Consider the following 15,526-nt stretch of genomic DNA (forward strand, 5'->3'; position numbering starts at 1 on the left):
CTTGCTTTGTTCAATATGTAGAGACTCCCATAAAAATGGAATCCTAAGAACTGTCCCCATATAAACTTAAGTTTTGCAGAACAATTATGAGAAGCATACCAACGGCTCTGGAATAATATCAATAAAAACTCAGTACTATGTTTAGGTATACATTGTGACATAGAATACTAGAAGTCAGTGTCAACTATCCATACAAAGTTTTGCTTAGAAAAAATTAAAACATATGCACATATAAATTGTTATAAAAAGACTAATAACTTAAAAAATAGCGCTTCTTACCCCAAACCCCAAGAGATGCAGAATGGAAGGTGGTTTTTACAACATGTAATATAATATTTGGCTTTCATTAATCCAATAGTTTGATGAAATATTCCTTTGACAGATACCTTCATGCTTTACTTGCTGTGTATTAAAAACAGCAGTATATATTCACTTAATTAAATAATATTATTAAAGATAAAACAAGTATTTCATAAACAACCATTAGGTAACATGTAAAAGGTGATACAGGAAATAAATACAAGAAATGCATGTGATTCATTTATGGCTTAACTTTTGTTGAAAATGCAGCAAAAACCTTCACAACAAGGCTCAGAAAGTTGCCTGGAAGGTGACTTTGGCACCTTCAATGCTCTTCTATGTGTTTTCTTTGATGGTGACAGTAGTTCCCATGTCTAAAGCTTATTCATTAGGGATGAAGCTCATCCTGAGATTCTCATTATTCATTGAAACCCTGAAGCCATGGTTCCTTTTACAGATAGATATTGTCTATCCATTAAAATACTGCTGCACATTGACTGCATATGAAAATCACTCAACCAAATATTTCCAAAACTCTAGATACAAATAATTTATTCCAGTACTCAGTTTCAGGTAGGATTATCAGATAGGATTAACAGGTTGATCACATATAATAGAAAGTCATCACTAACTAGTTATTACTGAGTATACCAATAAATAGAGCATTGGCACTTACCTGAATAACATGCTTCAGTTTATCGATAATCTGATTTATCACAGGATCGGTTCCTTTGACTTTGACTTCGGGATTTCCATATTGGGCTTTGATTCCATTTCCAACCACACGCTGAGTATAGCTAACAAAGTGAAAAGTGAAAGATACATGACTTAATAACCTGGTCACAGTATTATCTGCCACAACTTTTTGAACAGATTCGAGTTCAGAATCTTACTCCTTCAAGAGTATAAAATAATGTATTTTTTCTTGGACCAGAACCTGGCACAGCTGCAATGTTTTTTCCTGCTAAAACACTTAGCATGCAAATACAAACTATTCTATTGTTATCCTCTCAAAAGACCCAACCAAAAATTGTGTTTTTAGTGCTACTTACCAATATTCCAAAAAAAGTTAATATACATCTCACTTTGTTACCAATTTTTGCTGAATTACATACATGTCTGAATCCATATCATCTGGGTCAATTCACTTCATTTTATACAGTATTTAGATGAATCACAGTCATATTTTTTTACATATTGGACTACAAAAGAAATATATATATATACTTATACACATATACACACATATATATGTCATATGTCAACTTAGTATTCAAACAAATATTTAGATTCATCAGTCACAAAGATGTATTAAGTGCCCCCTCCTATATTCTAGTCCTATACTACATGACTGGGGTTATAAGGAGGTATAAGACTCAATTCTTGTCCTCCAGTACTCATTATATACCTGGGAATATAATGTATCAATTAACTTGTTCATTCATGCATTCATTCATTAGATTTTATTATATTTAAAAGTTCTTACTAGATTCCAGCAATATAACTATCTTTGTTTTCCTGACAGTGTGGTGTAGCGTAATGACAAGTGAACAGTTAAAGCACACCACTAGGAATGAAGGAGACGTTCAGTATGTGGTAGGGATAGCAAGAAGGAAGAGTATATGCCAAGTGAGAGGTAGGGATAACACAAGTAGTAAACAATGAACATATGGAGAAGTTTATTTGGACCAAGACACTTGGGGAAAAACTAAAGGAGGAGTTATAGCTTGAGGCAGCCCTGGAAATATTAAGGTAAGGATAGGTCTTGGATGATGTAGTTAATGTGAACTCCAAGGCAAAAGATGACATCCCAGCAGGGGAAATCACAAAGGCACGTGAGTAACACACACAGGGAACCATAACTAGGCTTTTATTTACAAAGGGAGAGAACAAATGGGGGAAAGTAAGAGATGGGGGACATGCCCTGGAGGTTCCATCCCCTCTATGTTTAAGACTCTCCTCTGAGTAAAATGTTGCTTACATTAAAGTATCATGATAAAGTGGCCTCACAGACTTTTCAGGAAGCATTTTCACATAATTTGTAATGTAATATCCCTTCTCTGTATTTGAGCAGAGTATCACAATTATGTACGTGAACCTTCTGAATTTTCTACGGTAGTGGAAACTCTTTGAAAAGATAAAAAGAGGTTCCACTGTTCAGAATATGGCCAAACAAAAGGAGTTTCAAGGAATATCCAGTTATTCCCAATATTATGCATACCCAATGATCAATTTTCAAAAGTAGATCAAACAATTACTAATTATGTCCTTCCAATGACAGTAAATGATGGAACTCTTTGATATGGATAATACCAATTGGATGTGATAAGAATAATGATATTAATAAATCTTTTTATTTTTAAAACAACCTTGAACTCATTTCTTTATGCAGAAATAGAGGGTTTTAAAGTTAGGTAGTCCAGTGTAAGTTAGTAACTTAGCAATATATACCAATAACAAATAGTAGAAGGAAAACAATTATGCATATACTATTAATGTGTACTAATATTCTTTAGTTAGGAAGAATCAAGTAAATTGTAAATATTAGGCTTCTCTTAACTTCTCTGTAGCACTGTTATATTTTTCTTCCAAATATTTCAAGTAGATTACACATGTGGCTCCTTTATTAGTGTGATCATTATTAATAATAATGATGAATAATGTGAATAAATAAATGGATAAATGATGACTATGATTCAGGCATTGTTTTAATTACTTTCTTTGGAGTTTGTCAGTTCATCTCAGTGACAATCATTTGTTGTAGCCATGAGAACATGCCTCATAGACTTCAAAATAATGGAAGTGTCATTGACCAGGGCACCTGCTGCTTTGCTCTGAAATCTATTTCTATGTCTCCTCCAACCAATGACTGAGTGCAGCAGAGATACTAAAGCAGACCCATCACTGGAAGACATAGCATTCCCCTACTGGCCAATTTTGGCTCAGGATTCCCTGAAGCCCCTGCTAAACCTGCCTTAGACTGCACCTCATGCCAGAATGCTTCCACTCTACCTTGCTTCCCTCTCTCCTTCACTCCGGGTCACGTTTGCGTCATGGCCAACAGCTCTTCCAGCCTTACCCAGATTCCGCCCTGTTTTCACTCATAGGCATTTCCCTTAATAAAACTCCTCTTGTGTTTAGTCCTTCTTTGGCATTTGCTTCTTGGAGGACCCAGAACAGTACACCATATAATATTCATACGATAATTATTCCCAATCTGTAGATTGGGGATCTAAGATTTGAATAGGTTAAGTAACTTTCCCAAGGCAACACTGTTGGTTAAATATACAGCAAGGATATGAACACAGGGAATGTGAGCTCTAGATACAATCATTCAATAATTATGAATGAAAACTCCTGAAACCAACTAACATAAAGATCCAATTAGCTTGGTGCAAAGTGTTTGTTTTTTTAATTGTTTTGTTTTGACTTGATTTGTTTTTTACTGTAACTACAGCATTTCAAAGTCTTCACTGCTTCTAATTAAAAGGGATACACTATTTTCTTCAAAAACCTCTTCAACGAACAGTTGTATATTACTAGATAAAGAATGAAATAACAGCTGCTGGCAGAGTGAGACTAAACTAATATACTGCAAGTTTAGACTAAACTAATAGACTGCAAGTTTACCTTAAGATTTTCCTTTGTTTCACCTGAAATACAGACATAATGCCAACAATGGAAACTGAGACTCCTCTCTTAACTTTAAATAAACACTTACTTGGTTCACGTCTTGATTTATTTATAGACCATGAAACTTTCTTTTAACATTCAAGAATATTGTCCCACATTAATCCAAATAATTTATTTTTTGTGCTTAATTTTTACAGTTAATAACTAGTTAAATTTATCAGAATTACAGTTGATCAATAATCTCCTTCCCAGCTAGTATATCATCATAGTTCAGGATCACTATTCTTAGGTATCATTTAAGTAACAAAAATATATTGCAAAACAGGGCATTTAAGATACTTTAAGTGAAACATACTTTTAAAATTTAGTTATTCTTTTCTGTTTTTGTAAGGTTAAGAAGAACCACAATGCAATAGTGATATACACACACCAGAATGATTTAAATGAAAAAAGATGATACCAAGCATTGGCACGGATGTAGGGCAGTTAGAACCCTCTCTCCTTGTGGATGGGAGTTTAAACTGATATAAACCACTATTTGACATGTATCCGGGTATATACTAAACAATGTTTACCAAAAGAAAGGTATAGAATTTTCGGAGAAGTACTATGCAAAATAGCCCCCAACTGGACAAAACCCAAATATCCCTAAACATTAGCATGGGCAAATAAATGGTAGAATATTTACATAATGTCATACTATATAGCAATAAGAATGAATGAATTATAACTATATTCCAAATCTTATAAGCTAAATATTAAATGAAAGCAAGATATGGAACATATGCTATGATTCCATTCATTAAAAGTTAAAAACTAATCAATGATGTTCCAAATCACCATAAGTACTACTCTAGGAGATAGTGTGCAGAAGCTTGAAGGGGGTTTCTGGGGTTCTAGTAATGTTTCTTGATTTGTATCCTGGTTCCACAAGAGTGCTCATTTTACATTAAAAAAAAAAAAAGAATTGAACTGCAGAGTTAAAATTTAGATACCTCACTGTATACATGTATTTTCAACCTAAACAAAACATTTACGTTGAAAACGTCTTGTGCTCTTTTTCTTAATATGCATACAACAGACAAATCTGCATTGAACAATGTATAAATAAAAGATCAACATAGGTATTTTTAACATGGGCTAAATGGTTTTGTCATCATAAAATTAGTAATTTAGGCTCCTAGTTTGACACAAAAACTCCCTGCAGACTTTAATTTGCATGCAAAAAATACAGTTACTAAATCAAAGTTTTTCCAACAGACTTCTTATATGAGTTTTTCTCATTATGAAATTTTAATAAATCATTAATCACTCTTTTTCCTCCCAAATGTACAAGTAATGGATAAAACATTTCAAGGAACCCTACAGAGGCTTCTTGACTTGAAAAACTGCTCACATTTCAATGAGAAGGCGGGAACAAAACACACACAAAAAAGAGGCAAATGTTTTGTTAGAGAAGTAATAGAGCCACCATCTGTGCCTGTTTCTTTTAAGCAGGTCTGGGAATGGACGACAGCAGTTTAATAGGAATACTCATTCCACAAGTATGACTTGTTTCTCATTAACATGGCAAAAGGCAAGTATGGATATATTTACATTCTATAAAAATGTTTTAAAATGATGATTAACAAGATTCCAGTTCTGTGTTCAACAGATGAAATATTAAAAAGAAGTGCTAATACGTCTACACACGGTATGTCATTAGGAAGTCATTTCTCCTGACATTACCAACATTTCTTATTTGAAACACACCATGCTCTCTTGGCTGATATTAATTTCATTTTCTTGGGAATGCAATAGAATTTGTTTCAGATTCACATCAAAAGTATGGTATTTTGATGTGCACTTATACAATTTCAGGTGGAAAAATATATAAAATCTGACCCTGGAATTCGTTATGAATCATTAAAGTGATCTGTCTTAGAAGTTTTTGATAGCTTCACTGGGACAAGGTATAAGAATATGATCATTGATCAGAGATGAGGAAAACACCTTATCAGGGACTTTCTCTTTCTACCATTATTGCTATCTCTGTTAGAGATTCAAGATTGAGAATAGGGACCATGTTGGTGGTGGTGGTAATAATAGCAGCAGTAGTAGATGTTTTGTTTATATCCTTTTTTCTGATTTGGTTAGGTGATTGTATATTAAAATTCCTTCCATTTCCAGAGTTTTGAGTCTCCTAGTTTTAGGAGTGTCTTTGACTCTGGTAAATGCATTGCTGTCTCTGGTTTAAAGGTCTGGGAAGCGCAGTGTAGGTATTCATCAGTGAACCCCTTCCTCCAGAACAAATTTCTCTTTCAAACCATCTCTGGGCCCCCCTTCTTGGTTTTGGTAGCAAATGGGAAGTAAGTACTAGTGATCTGTTTTCTGTAACTTTTTCTCAAATACCTGAGTGACACTGGATGCCACTGCTGAATGCTGTTTTGTGCACATGCGGCTTCTATACAGCCCTTCTCCTTGACAGTGAAGGTCTTAATCTTCAAACTCTCAGAACAGATAGGAGTCATATGATTGATTTTATGTGCCAGGTTTAAGAGAATAAACTTTCATGATAGGTAAGAGGCCTAGAGGGGATTTAGAGAATGCAGACATCTGTAGAATCAATTCAAAAAGATTCAACCTTCTGTGATTCCACTATCTCACTTCAATTGTTGAGGCACAAACTATTTTTAAGTTAATTTCTACCATTTATGTGACTTTATAATTATAGATAATAATGTCTAAGTGTGAAATATATGTTTCTGACCTTAAATAATGAAGTCAAAATAAATAGAATTGATAGAGACCTTATTATGGACTTTATTATTATTTATAGATAACTAAGTACCTACTGAGGATATCACAGTTTGTGATATCTTACGGAAAACACTCATTAACATTATTCTAATAAGGTCATGTCATGCTTTGTATAGCAATCAACAAGGAATTTTTAGCAGATCACTACATATAACGTTATATAAATTTCATTTCACCAACCTTGTTTTAGAGACATTACAAAATCCTAAAAGTCCCTAGAATCTTACAGTTTTTTTGTATTGTTTTCCAAATGTAATTGGCACCAACATTAGTTAAACTTCAGACATGAAACTAACAACTGCATCAAAATATACTTTAAAATTAGTTGCAAGATACAATAATTCTCAGATTATCAACATACCATGCAAATGAACCACCCAGGTATTTCCTACCAATACATAACACAATAAAATCAGAGAGAAAGAAACTTTGAATTTCAGAGCATACTAGTTTCCTAGGGCCACAGTAACAAACTACCACAAAGTAGCTGTTTCCACAATCCTACACAGCAAATAGAAACACAGATGCGCAATTTGCAAATAAACACCAATGAGAGGGGGAAGGGCAGTCATAATGGTAAGATATATTTTAACTGATGGACAGTTAATTAAATATTTTTAATATATTTATTAATCCTACCTTTAATGGAATCATTTTCTTTTTTCTTCCTTTACTTTTGGAAATTTGTAGCTTGTTTTTTTTATAAAGGACACTCTTTGACAAATACAGTTTTCAAGTTTAAATCCATCATCAATACTCTATTAATTGGACAGTTTTGATATGTGGTTGGTACATGTATTTTTGGATTGGGGGTGGGAGTCTGTCAAGGAAACCAACAAGCTCAGTATTATGTAGCTTTTATTGTAAATACTTCTGTCTGCTCTTATTTTAGGCATGACCAAATAAATTGGTTAGAATATTAATGAAAGTCAGACATAATAACATAATAAGAACTACATGGAAAAGTGCTTATATATAACATACACATAATATATAATATAATAATATAGTATATAATATATAATGTATATACATACAAACATTTATATATACATAAAATAAACATTTATATACACAATAATATATATGCATCTATTTATACATACTTATACACACATACACACACATACCCTACTGTTCCCGTATTCACTTTCTTTACATTCATTTTCAATAGCAAAAAAGTGGACTTCCTGGGCCCATAAAAGAGATTTGAAATTTTAAAAGATTTGTAAATAATTTTTCTTAAGGAAAGTAAGCCTGTAGTAATTAATTAGTATATAGAAAACAATTAGAAGTTGAGCATAACACATCCATTTGAACACCCAGTTTCAACTCTGTCTCCAATCCCAACTTAAAGTTCTGTCCATTTTGTGGTCTGTTGAATCTCAAAAAATAAAAATTGATAGGTTTCAAATCACAGTTATTACGAAGAGCAAGCTGGAGGAGGTGGGGAAATAACTCAGCTTTCTGTCCGTGCTTCATCTTAACTACACCACAGCCAAATTCCTACTATCAGACAGTCCTGAAAAAACAATCCACCTGTGTAATGGACTCTAATTTGCATTCACTTGCATATATGAGAAAATTGCTTCTCCAGCTATTTCTTGGCAAACCCAGTTATGTGGTGCAAAAAACAGTTGGACCTAGTTCCATAGACAGAACTCTACGTGCCTATGGACTTTCAGATTCCTACAGTTGTGATTCCTCTCTGAACACACTTGGCTGACTCAGCATGTGAAAAAGATGCATACACAGAAGGCAGGAGGTTTCTGATGGCCGGCAGAGTCCAAACAGAATGGGTGTTTCTGGTCCAGATGACCTGGAGATTCTGTACCTCGAGGCAAATTTGGCCAACCTCTCCCTCACTCTCTGTGCTTTCCCTCTACTTCCCCTCTTTCAGTCATTTAAATGATTTCTGCAAGGTCCTTCGGTTTACACTCTGTTCCTCCTGCCTAGAAATTCTCTTTCCCCAGTCACTACACCAAGCTTTAAAAGGGGTTTTGCTAATGTGATTAAATCTGAGATTCTGAGATAGATAGATTACCCTGGATTATCCGTGTGGGCCCCAAATTCTCATATGGCATGTATCCCTTTAAGTGGAAGACAGAGGGAGTTTTTTGGTTTTGGATTTTTTGGTTTGTTTGTTTTTTAATTAATTAATTTTATTTTTGGTTGCGTTGGGTCTTTGTTGCTGCGCGTGGACTTTCTCTAGTTGTGGTGAGCGGGGGCTACTCTTCCCCGCGGTGTGCAGGCTTCTCATTTCAGAGGCTTCTCTTGTTGCAGCGCACCGGCTCTAGGTGCGCAGGATTCAGTAGTTGTGGCATGTGGGCTCAGTAGTTGTGGCTCGTGGGCTTTAGAGCGCAGGCTCAGTAGTTGTAGCGCATGGGCTTATTTGCTCCGCTGCATGTGGGATCCTCCCAGACTAGGGCTCAAACCCGTGTCCCCTGCATTGGCAGGCAGGTTCTTAATTAACTGCACCACCAGGGAAGCCCCTGGTTTTGTTTTTTTACAGAAGTAAAAGGAGAAGGCAATAAGACCACTAGGCAGGGACTGAAGTGATACTGCCACAAACCCAAGAATGCTAGAAGCTTGAAGAGGCAAGGCATGAATTCTCCCCTAGAACCACGGCCTTAGAGCAACTAGATTTGGGCTCAGCAATACTGATTTCAGACTTCAGACCTCCAAAACCGTTAGCTATCACATTTCTGCAGTTGTAAGTCACTCACTGGTAATTTGCTATAGCAGTCACAGGAAACTAATACAACTAACTGCCAACTAGGGTGTCTCTTTTAGGTTATTGGCTCTTGTGACTATTGCTTGCTAACACTTTTTTTTTTTTCTGGGATACATGTATCATTATTGTAATTAAGTAATTAACTACACAATAGTTAGTGCCTATAACTCCCTTCTAGACTGTAAATTCTTGAGGTCAATTAGTGTGTCTGTCTTAATCATCCTCTAGCTCCAGGGCTTGACAAAATGCTTTGAATATGAGAGCTTAACACATATTTGCTATCTGAGTGCATACATGACTGATACAAAAGTAAACCAAAAAATAACTTTCAAGACATAAGTTATCTTTTCCAGAATGGGTTCTTATGAAATTCCTCAACGTTCCTGAATTTGGTAACAAATCCCATGAATCTGTAATTTCATTTTAATGCTGATTTGGTCCAGTTTTAACTAGTTTCTGAATAGCGCTTTTTAATGGAGTCTCATCCAAGGTCTCATTAGAAATAAAAAGAAATTAGTAAAATAGAACAAATAGGGGCTTCCCTGGTGGTGCAGTGGTTGAGAATCTGCCTGCCAATGCAGGGGACACGGGTTCGAGCCCTGGTCTGGGAAGATCCCACATGCCGCGGAGCAACTGGGCCCGTGAGCCACAATTACTGAGCCTGCGCGTCTGGAGCCTGTGCTCCGCAACAAGAGAGGCCACGATAGTGAGAGGCCCGCGCACCGCGATGAATAGTGGCCCCCGCTTGCCACAACTAAAGAAAGCCCTCACACAGAAACGAAGACCCAACACAGCCAAAAATAAAATTAAAAAAAAAAAAAAAAATAGAACAAACAACATAAACACTAAATCCTAAAACTGACACTCAATACATAAACTAACTGTAAAAACAATTAAGTTAAACCTTCCTATCCATATTTTAGTTCACAGGAGGAAAGAATTTCCTCTATATAAAATCAGGTAAGATGGTAGTTGGCTCTCCCTAGCCTGTTGCTGAGTCATTCCTGTAGGAGCCCTGAGAAGGAGCAGTTGTTCTTCTACAGCCCCAGTCCTGTTTTTTGAGGGGCCTAATATAGACTCCTTGAGAGACTGAAGCTACAGTAAAAGAACAAGATGCAGCAAGATCCTGCCAGGACCTGGAGAATATTTCCCTCAAGAAAAGCCTTGTTGGGTGAAGCAACAGAGGAGCCTGGGTACCTGAAGCGATTTACAACCCAAGTGATTCGGGTCTTAATCATATAGACTTCCCAGCATCTTCGCTCCCTCTGCCACTGCCCCCTCCCTGATCTCGCTCCCCCTAGCAAGAATTCAGCCTCTTTTCCTATTTTCCCTTCCTTTTCCCACATTACAACTTTGCTATTTAGTACAAAAAGATTTTAATGAAGTTTAGGGAACAATGGAGAGAGAGTATAAAGCAAATCAGGAAATTCCTGATAAACATGTGACCTGCGCCATACCAACGGGCTATTTAAAATTAATTTCAAAATAAAATACAGCCTTTCTTTAGAATCCCCACCCAGAAATCAGTAACATATATCATTTACAAACAGTACTCATTCTTGCCCCCCACTCTACATGTGTGCTGAACATTGCAATACATCTTGTGCCTTGAACGAGACAGCATAGGACAGGTATCCACCTTAGCCTAGCTGAGCTATTCCAATAAATGCTTGCTGGCTACTGAGAGGATGTGCATATCAACCTACTCTCCTCCAGTTTAGAAGTAAAAAGAAGCTCAGTCATCATCTCAAAGGTAAGTGAGATGGAAATGTGGTTATTTATTTTTATTCAAAAACCTGATTTTAGATAAATATTACTACCTTCTAGGTAAAGAGAATGGGGAAAATATAACAGAAAACACACACACAACTAAAAATCATCCTGCAAAAACAAGAAAGGGAATATCATGTTGAAGACTTAGGGAAAGAATACCCCTAAAAATGATTTTACTGTTGAACAAGAAGAAATATTTAGAAAATTGCTTTAAACTACTTAAACTATGAAGAGTATATAGAAAGACAGGTCATTTATGAAACAGGAGCTGAAAGTTATAATGACAAAATGGGCCTAAATGGCAAAATGGGAGATGGGTGAGATTAGGAGGTTTATATGAAAACTAAAATGCAATAGCAAAATTTCCATCCACAATGGGATCCGTGGAGAACAAAACTGATGCACTGAAAAGCTCAAGCAGCAATTGAATCAGGGCCCAGGGGGAAAGAGAAAGGCATAAAATAATGACAGAAAAGATGGTAGATGGAATGCCAGAGATGGGAGTTCTGACTCAAGAATAATTTGTGAACCTGAGAAAAAAACAAGAGTAACTTGATATGAAACAATAATCAAAGGTATAACTTAATATGAAGAAGAAAAGGACTAACCAGATTCTAGTGGTTGTGGTGGGAAAACAGTGAAGACTTATCCATATGTAGACAGAAACTAGCCAAACACCAAAACTGCAAAAATAAAGAAAATATCAGACTAATATATATATATAGAAAAAAAAGTTAGTTAAAAATAAACTATATCAGGTTTACTTTAGACCTTTCTTCTGCTGTGTGAAAATATTAGAAGACGTGGAGACTTTAATAAGAATATGACCAAAAACATCATATCTATCAGGTTCTGTATCAAGGTTGAATGCAAAGGGATGACATCTCTATATATCCCACTGATCTGTCCTTCCAATAATAATTTGCTCAAGGACATATCGGTACATATTGGGGAAAAATTATCAAAATTAAACTTTCAAGGATTAGGAAGTTGTGAATCCAAAATCCTGAAAGGAGACAACTGATCCGATTAAAGTTCATTTTACATGTTTTATAATTGTTTACCACAAAATTATGATTAAAGTAAAATTTCAAAAGAAAATAAAATAAGTATTTAATAAATGCAATATTTCACATTCCTAGTTATAATACTAGATATTGAGGATTGTTAGGGGCAAAGGGAAGGAAAAGCATTCTATATCCCTCATCTAACATTGAGTGAACTCAAGAGATAGCATTAAAAATTCCTGTAGGCTCTACTGAAAGTGTCCAGATTCAGAACACTAGTGACCATTTCCAACATGATCATTCTAGTCTAGACCATACCTTTTTCCTTGTCTGATTATGGCAAAAGACTCCCTCCTGGACTCCCAACTTCACCTTGATCCCCTTCACCTTTTCTTTACACAAGAGCCAGAGAGATATTATTAAAAGTAATTCAGATCATGCCACTTCTCTACTTAAGACTTTTCAATAGATCCCATCTCAGTCAGAGGGAATTCCAAAGTCCTTACAATGGCCTACAAGGCCCTCTCTCCGTAATCTGCCTCTTCTCCTTTATTTCTCTGACATCATCTACTAATACTCTTCTTCTCCTTCATTATGCTTCAACCACACTGGTTTCCATGATGGAATACTCTATGAATAAGTCCACAGGCTCCTGGTTCAGGGTTATTGCACAAGCTGTGTTCTCTCTGGATGCTCTTTTCTCAATAAAGCATGGCTTCTCATCTCTTTCAAGTCTTTCCTCAAATGCCTTCCACCTGATATATAATTGCCATGTCTGGCAGTTTTAAACATGGCATCAAAATAGGCTGACACTCTTCTCATCAAGAGATGGATCTGTGTCCCCTTCCCTTCATCTGGTCATGCTTGTTACTGCTATAACCAGGAGAGTATGGCAAGTAATTTTATGGACTTCTAAGGCTAGATAGTAAAAGCCCATACACTTCTGCCTGGTTCCCTTGGAAAGCTCAGTCTCTGGGAACCCAGCTATGAGGAGTTCAACCACACTGACACCACCATGATGGAGAAGCCATATATAAGCCATGTGGAGGTCCTCTAGTGAAGAGTCCCTCTCAGCTAAGCCACTCCCACCAATTTACAAGACATAGAAAAGAAGCCGTGGACCTTGCACATTGACTTGTTTGCCAGCTGAGCACCACTGAATCACTCTAGTTAATGACACGGGAGCAGAAGAATTACCCAGATGAATCCTGCTAGAATTTCCTAACCTAAAGAATCCATGAGAAAAATAATAAAGGAAATAATCCATGAGAAAAATAAAAATCAAAACACTTTGATTTCAGATAAAGTAGAATTTAAGCAGAAATGTTCACAGGAAAAAATAAAAATATTAATAATACAAGGCAGGATAGTCATTAAAGGTATAGCAGCAATAATTCTTTATTCAATGAGTTACATACCATGAACATTTATAAGGCAAAATGTATTAATGATACATGAATGTATAATTACAGATAAAATTATAATTGGAAGATATTTAATTGTGATAGAATTAGCATGTCTCTCAGTTATAACTGATTAGATTAAAAGATTAAAAATATAATTTGACCATCATAATGTATAAGATTTTTTAATATATATATTCAAAAATTTGTGTACCATGAAGAATATTTTTCTTTCAGGTCTCCACTGAAGATGAAAAATGGATTATATTTGAGACCGCAAAGAAAGTCTCACTATATTTTTAAAAGTAGAAATTATGTGGGTTATATTACCTACCCAAAAAACTCGATATGATTGTATAGAAAAATCTCAAACTGTTCATCCCAAAGATTGAATCTCATCATCACAAAGATTGACTCTGAGTCCTATTTTAGTCTTAACTCACAACACGAATTTGGTTATTTATTAACTTTTCTTGAACCTCAAGTGCCTTAATGTCTAAAATATCAGTGATGTGGTCTAATTTTCAGGGTGCCTTGAGTACTAAGTGAAACTATATATGTATACTGCCAACAATAAGCATTTTAATAAATATTAGTACTATTATTTTGATCTAAAAAAGAATTAAAAACTATTCATTTTTAGAATGCTTCACTTTTCTCTAATCATAGATATAAAAGAGATACACAGAATCAAAGGGAAAAAATACTGAGAATAATACTTTTGAAATAAGAAGGTCAGTTATTTCTTATAAGAACATTTCCTGCAGATAGAAGTTTACATAAACTGCTTCAAAATAATACAAAATCCTGAGGAACTAACTCATCTAGTGAGTTTTATTATGCCAATATCAATTGCCTGGTTTAGATAATGTGCTGCAATTATATAAAATGTCCTCTTTGGGGGAAACTGGGTAGTGGGTACATGGGAGTCTCTCTGTATTTTGTTTGTAACTTCTTGTGAGTCTATAATTACTTCAAAATAAAAAGTTAAAAAAAATTCAAACTGAAATCCTAGAGAACGTGATTCAAGAAGAGAGAAAAGTTGGAAGACAAATTAGAGAGTGCCTTAGAAACAGTGAATTTAACCCTTCAAAATGAAAGAATTGGGAACAAACAGAACTCTTACCTGAGGAAAAACATCTAAAAAAAATATGATTAAATGAAATACAAATTTATTACTGAAAAAAATTCGATGAAATTAAGCAGGAGCAACCCCTGTAGTTACCAATCCACTGCATCTGAAGTTTTCCAAAATCTCAGTTCTTTTTGAAAATAAGGTAGCCCCTTTAACATACCTGTTTAGTGGTACTATAAAATATCAATTACCATTAAAAAGAACCTTATTGTATGCTAAGGGCAGCTACAAAAACAAAGGTTACTATTCTTGGAAAATGCAAACCAAGGGAAGATAGGAAATTGTCAAGGCTAATTAGAATCAACTAGGAGAATAAAGATTCCTGACACAGACTGAATATTTCTGCTTTATGCAGACAAAAGGGCATCCAATAAAGGACACATACCATCCATTACTCAGGAGACCAAACCTTGGAGACACAAGTCTGACATTTTCTATTTCCTTTAAAACAACCCTGCAAATCTCTTGGAACCCACAGCAACACACTTGGAGAATTGAGATTACCCAATAATTTCAGAACTGATGTTTGACATAACACTGACGTGTTGAATATTTTCCTTTAGCCACAGGAGATCTCCAGCTCCAGAAATCATAAGTCAAAGGAGCATACACTCAATTCATTCTTTGTTATTGAGTGGTTTGTTTTTGCTAGATAATTTATGGAAAATTAGCACAAAATGACAGCTATGATACGGTGTAAGAATACTAAGCAGATGAAAAACTTGAATATTACTGCCAACAT

At 35.2% G+C, this 15,526-nt stretch overlaps 1 protein-coding gene across 1 annotated transcript in view; it reads right to left on the reverse strand.

The window, feature by feature from the left end:
- The window catches only part of GPC5 (glypican 5), a 658,111-nt gene that overhangs the window by 205,438 nt on the left and 437,147 nt on the right, over positions 1-15,526 (reverse strand). The window contains exon 6 of the mRNA XM_007196859.3: positions 977-1,097. Coding sequence (XP_007196921.2) covers positions 977-1,097 — 121 coding nt within the window. The remainder of the gene's footprint in view (positions 1-976; positions 1,098-15,526) is intronic.

The sequence above is a fragment of the Balaenoptera acutorostrata genome, chromosome 18 (genome assembly GCF_949987535.1).
Source record: "Balaenoptera acutorostrata chromosome 18, mBalAcu1.1, whole genome shotgun sequence".
Taxonomy (NCBI): Eukaryota; Metazoa; Chordata; class Mammalia; order Artiodactyla; family Balaenopteridae; genus Balaenoptera; species Balaenoptera acutorostrata.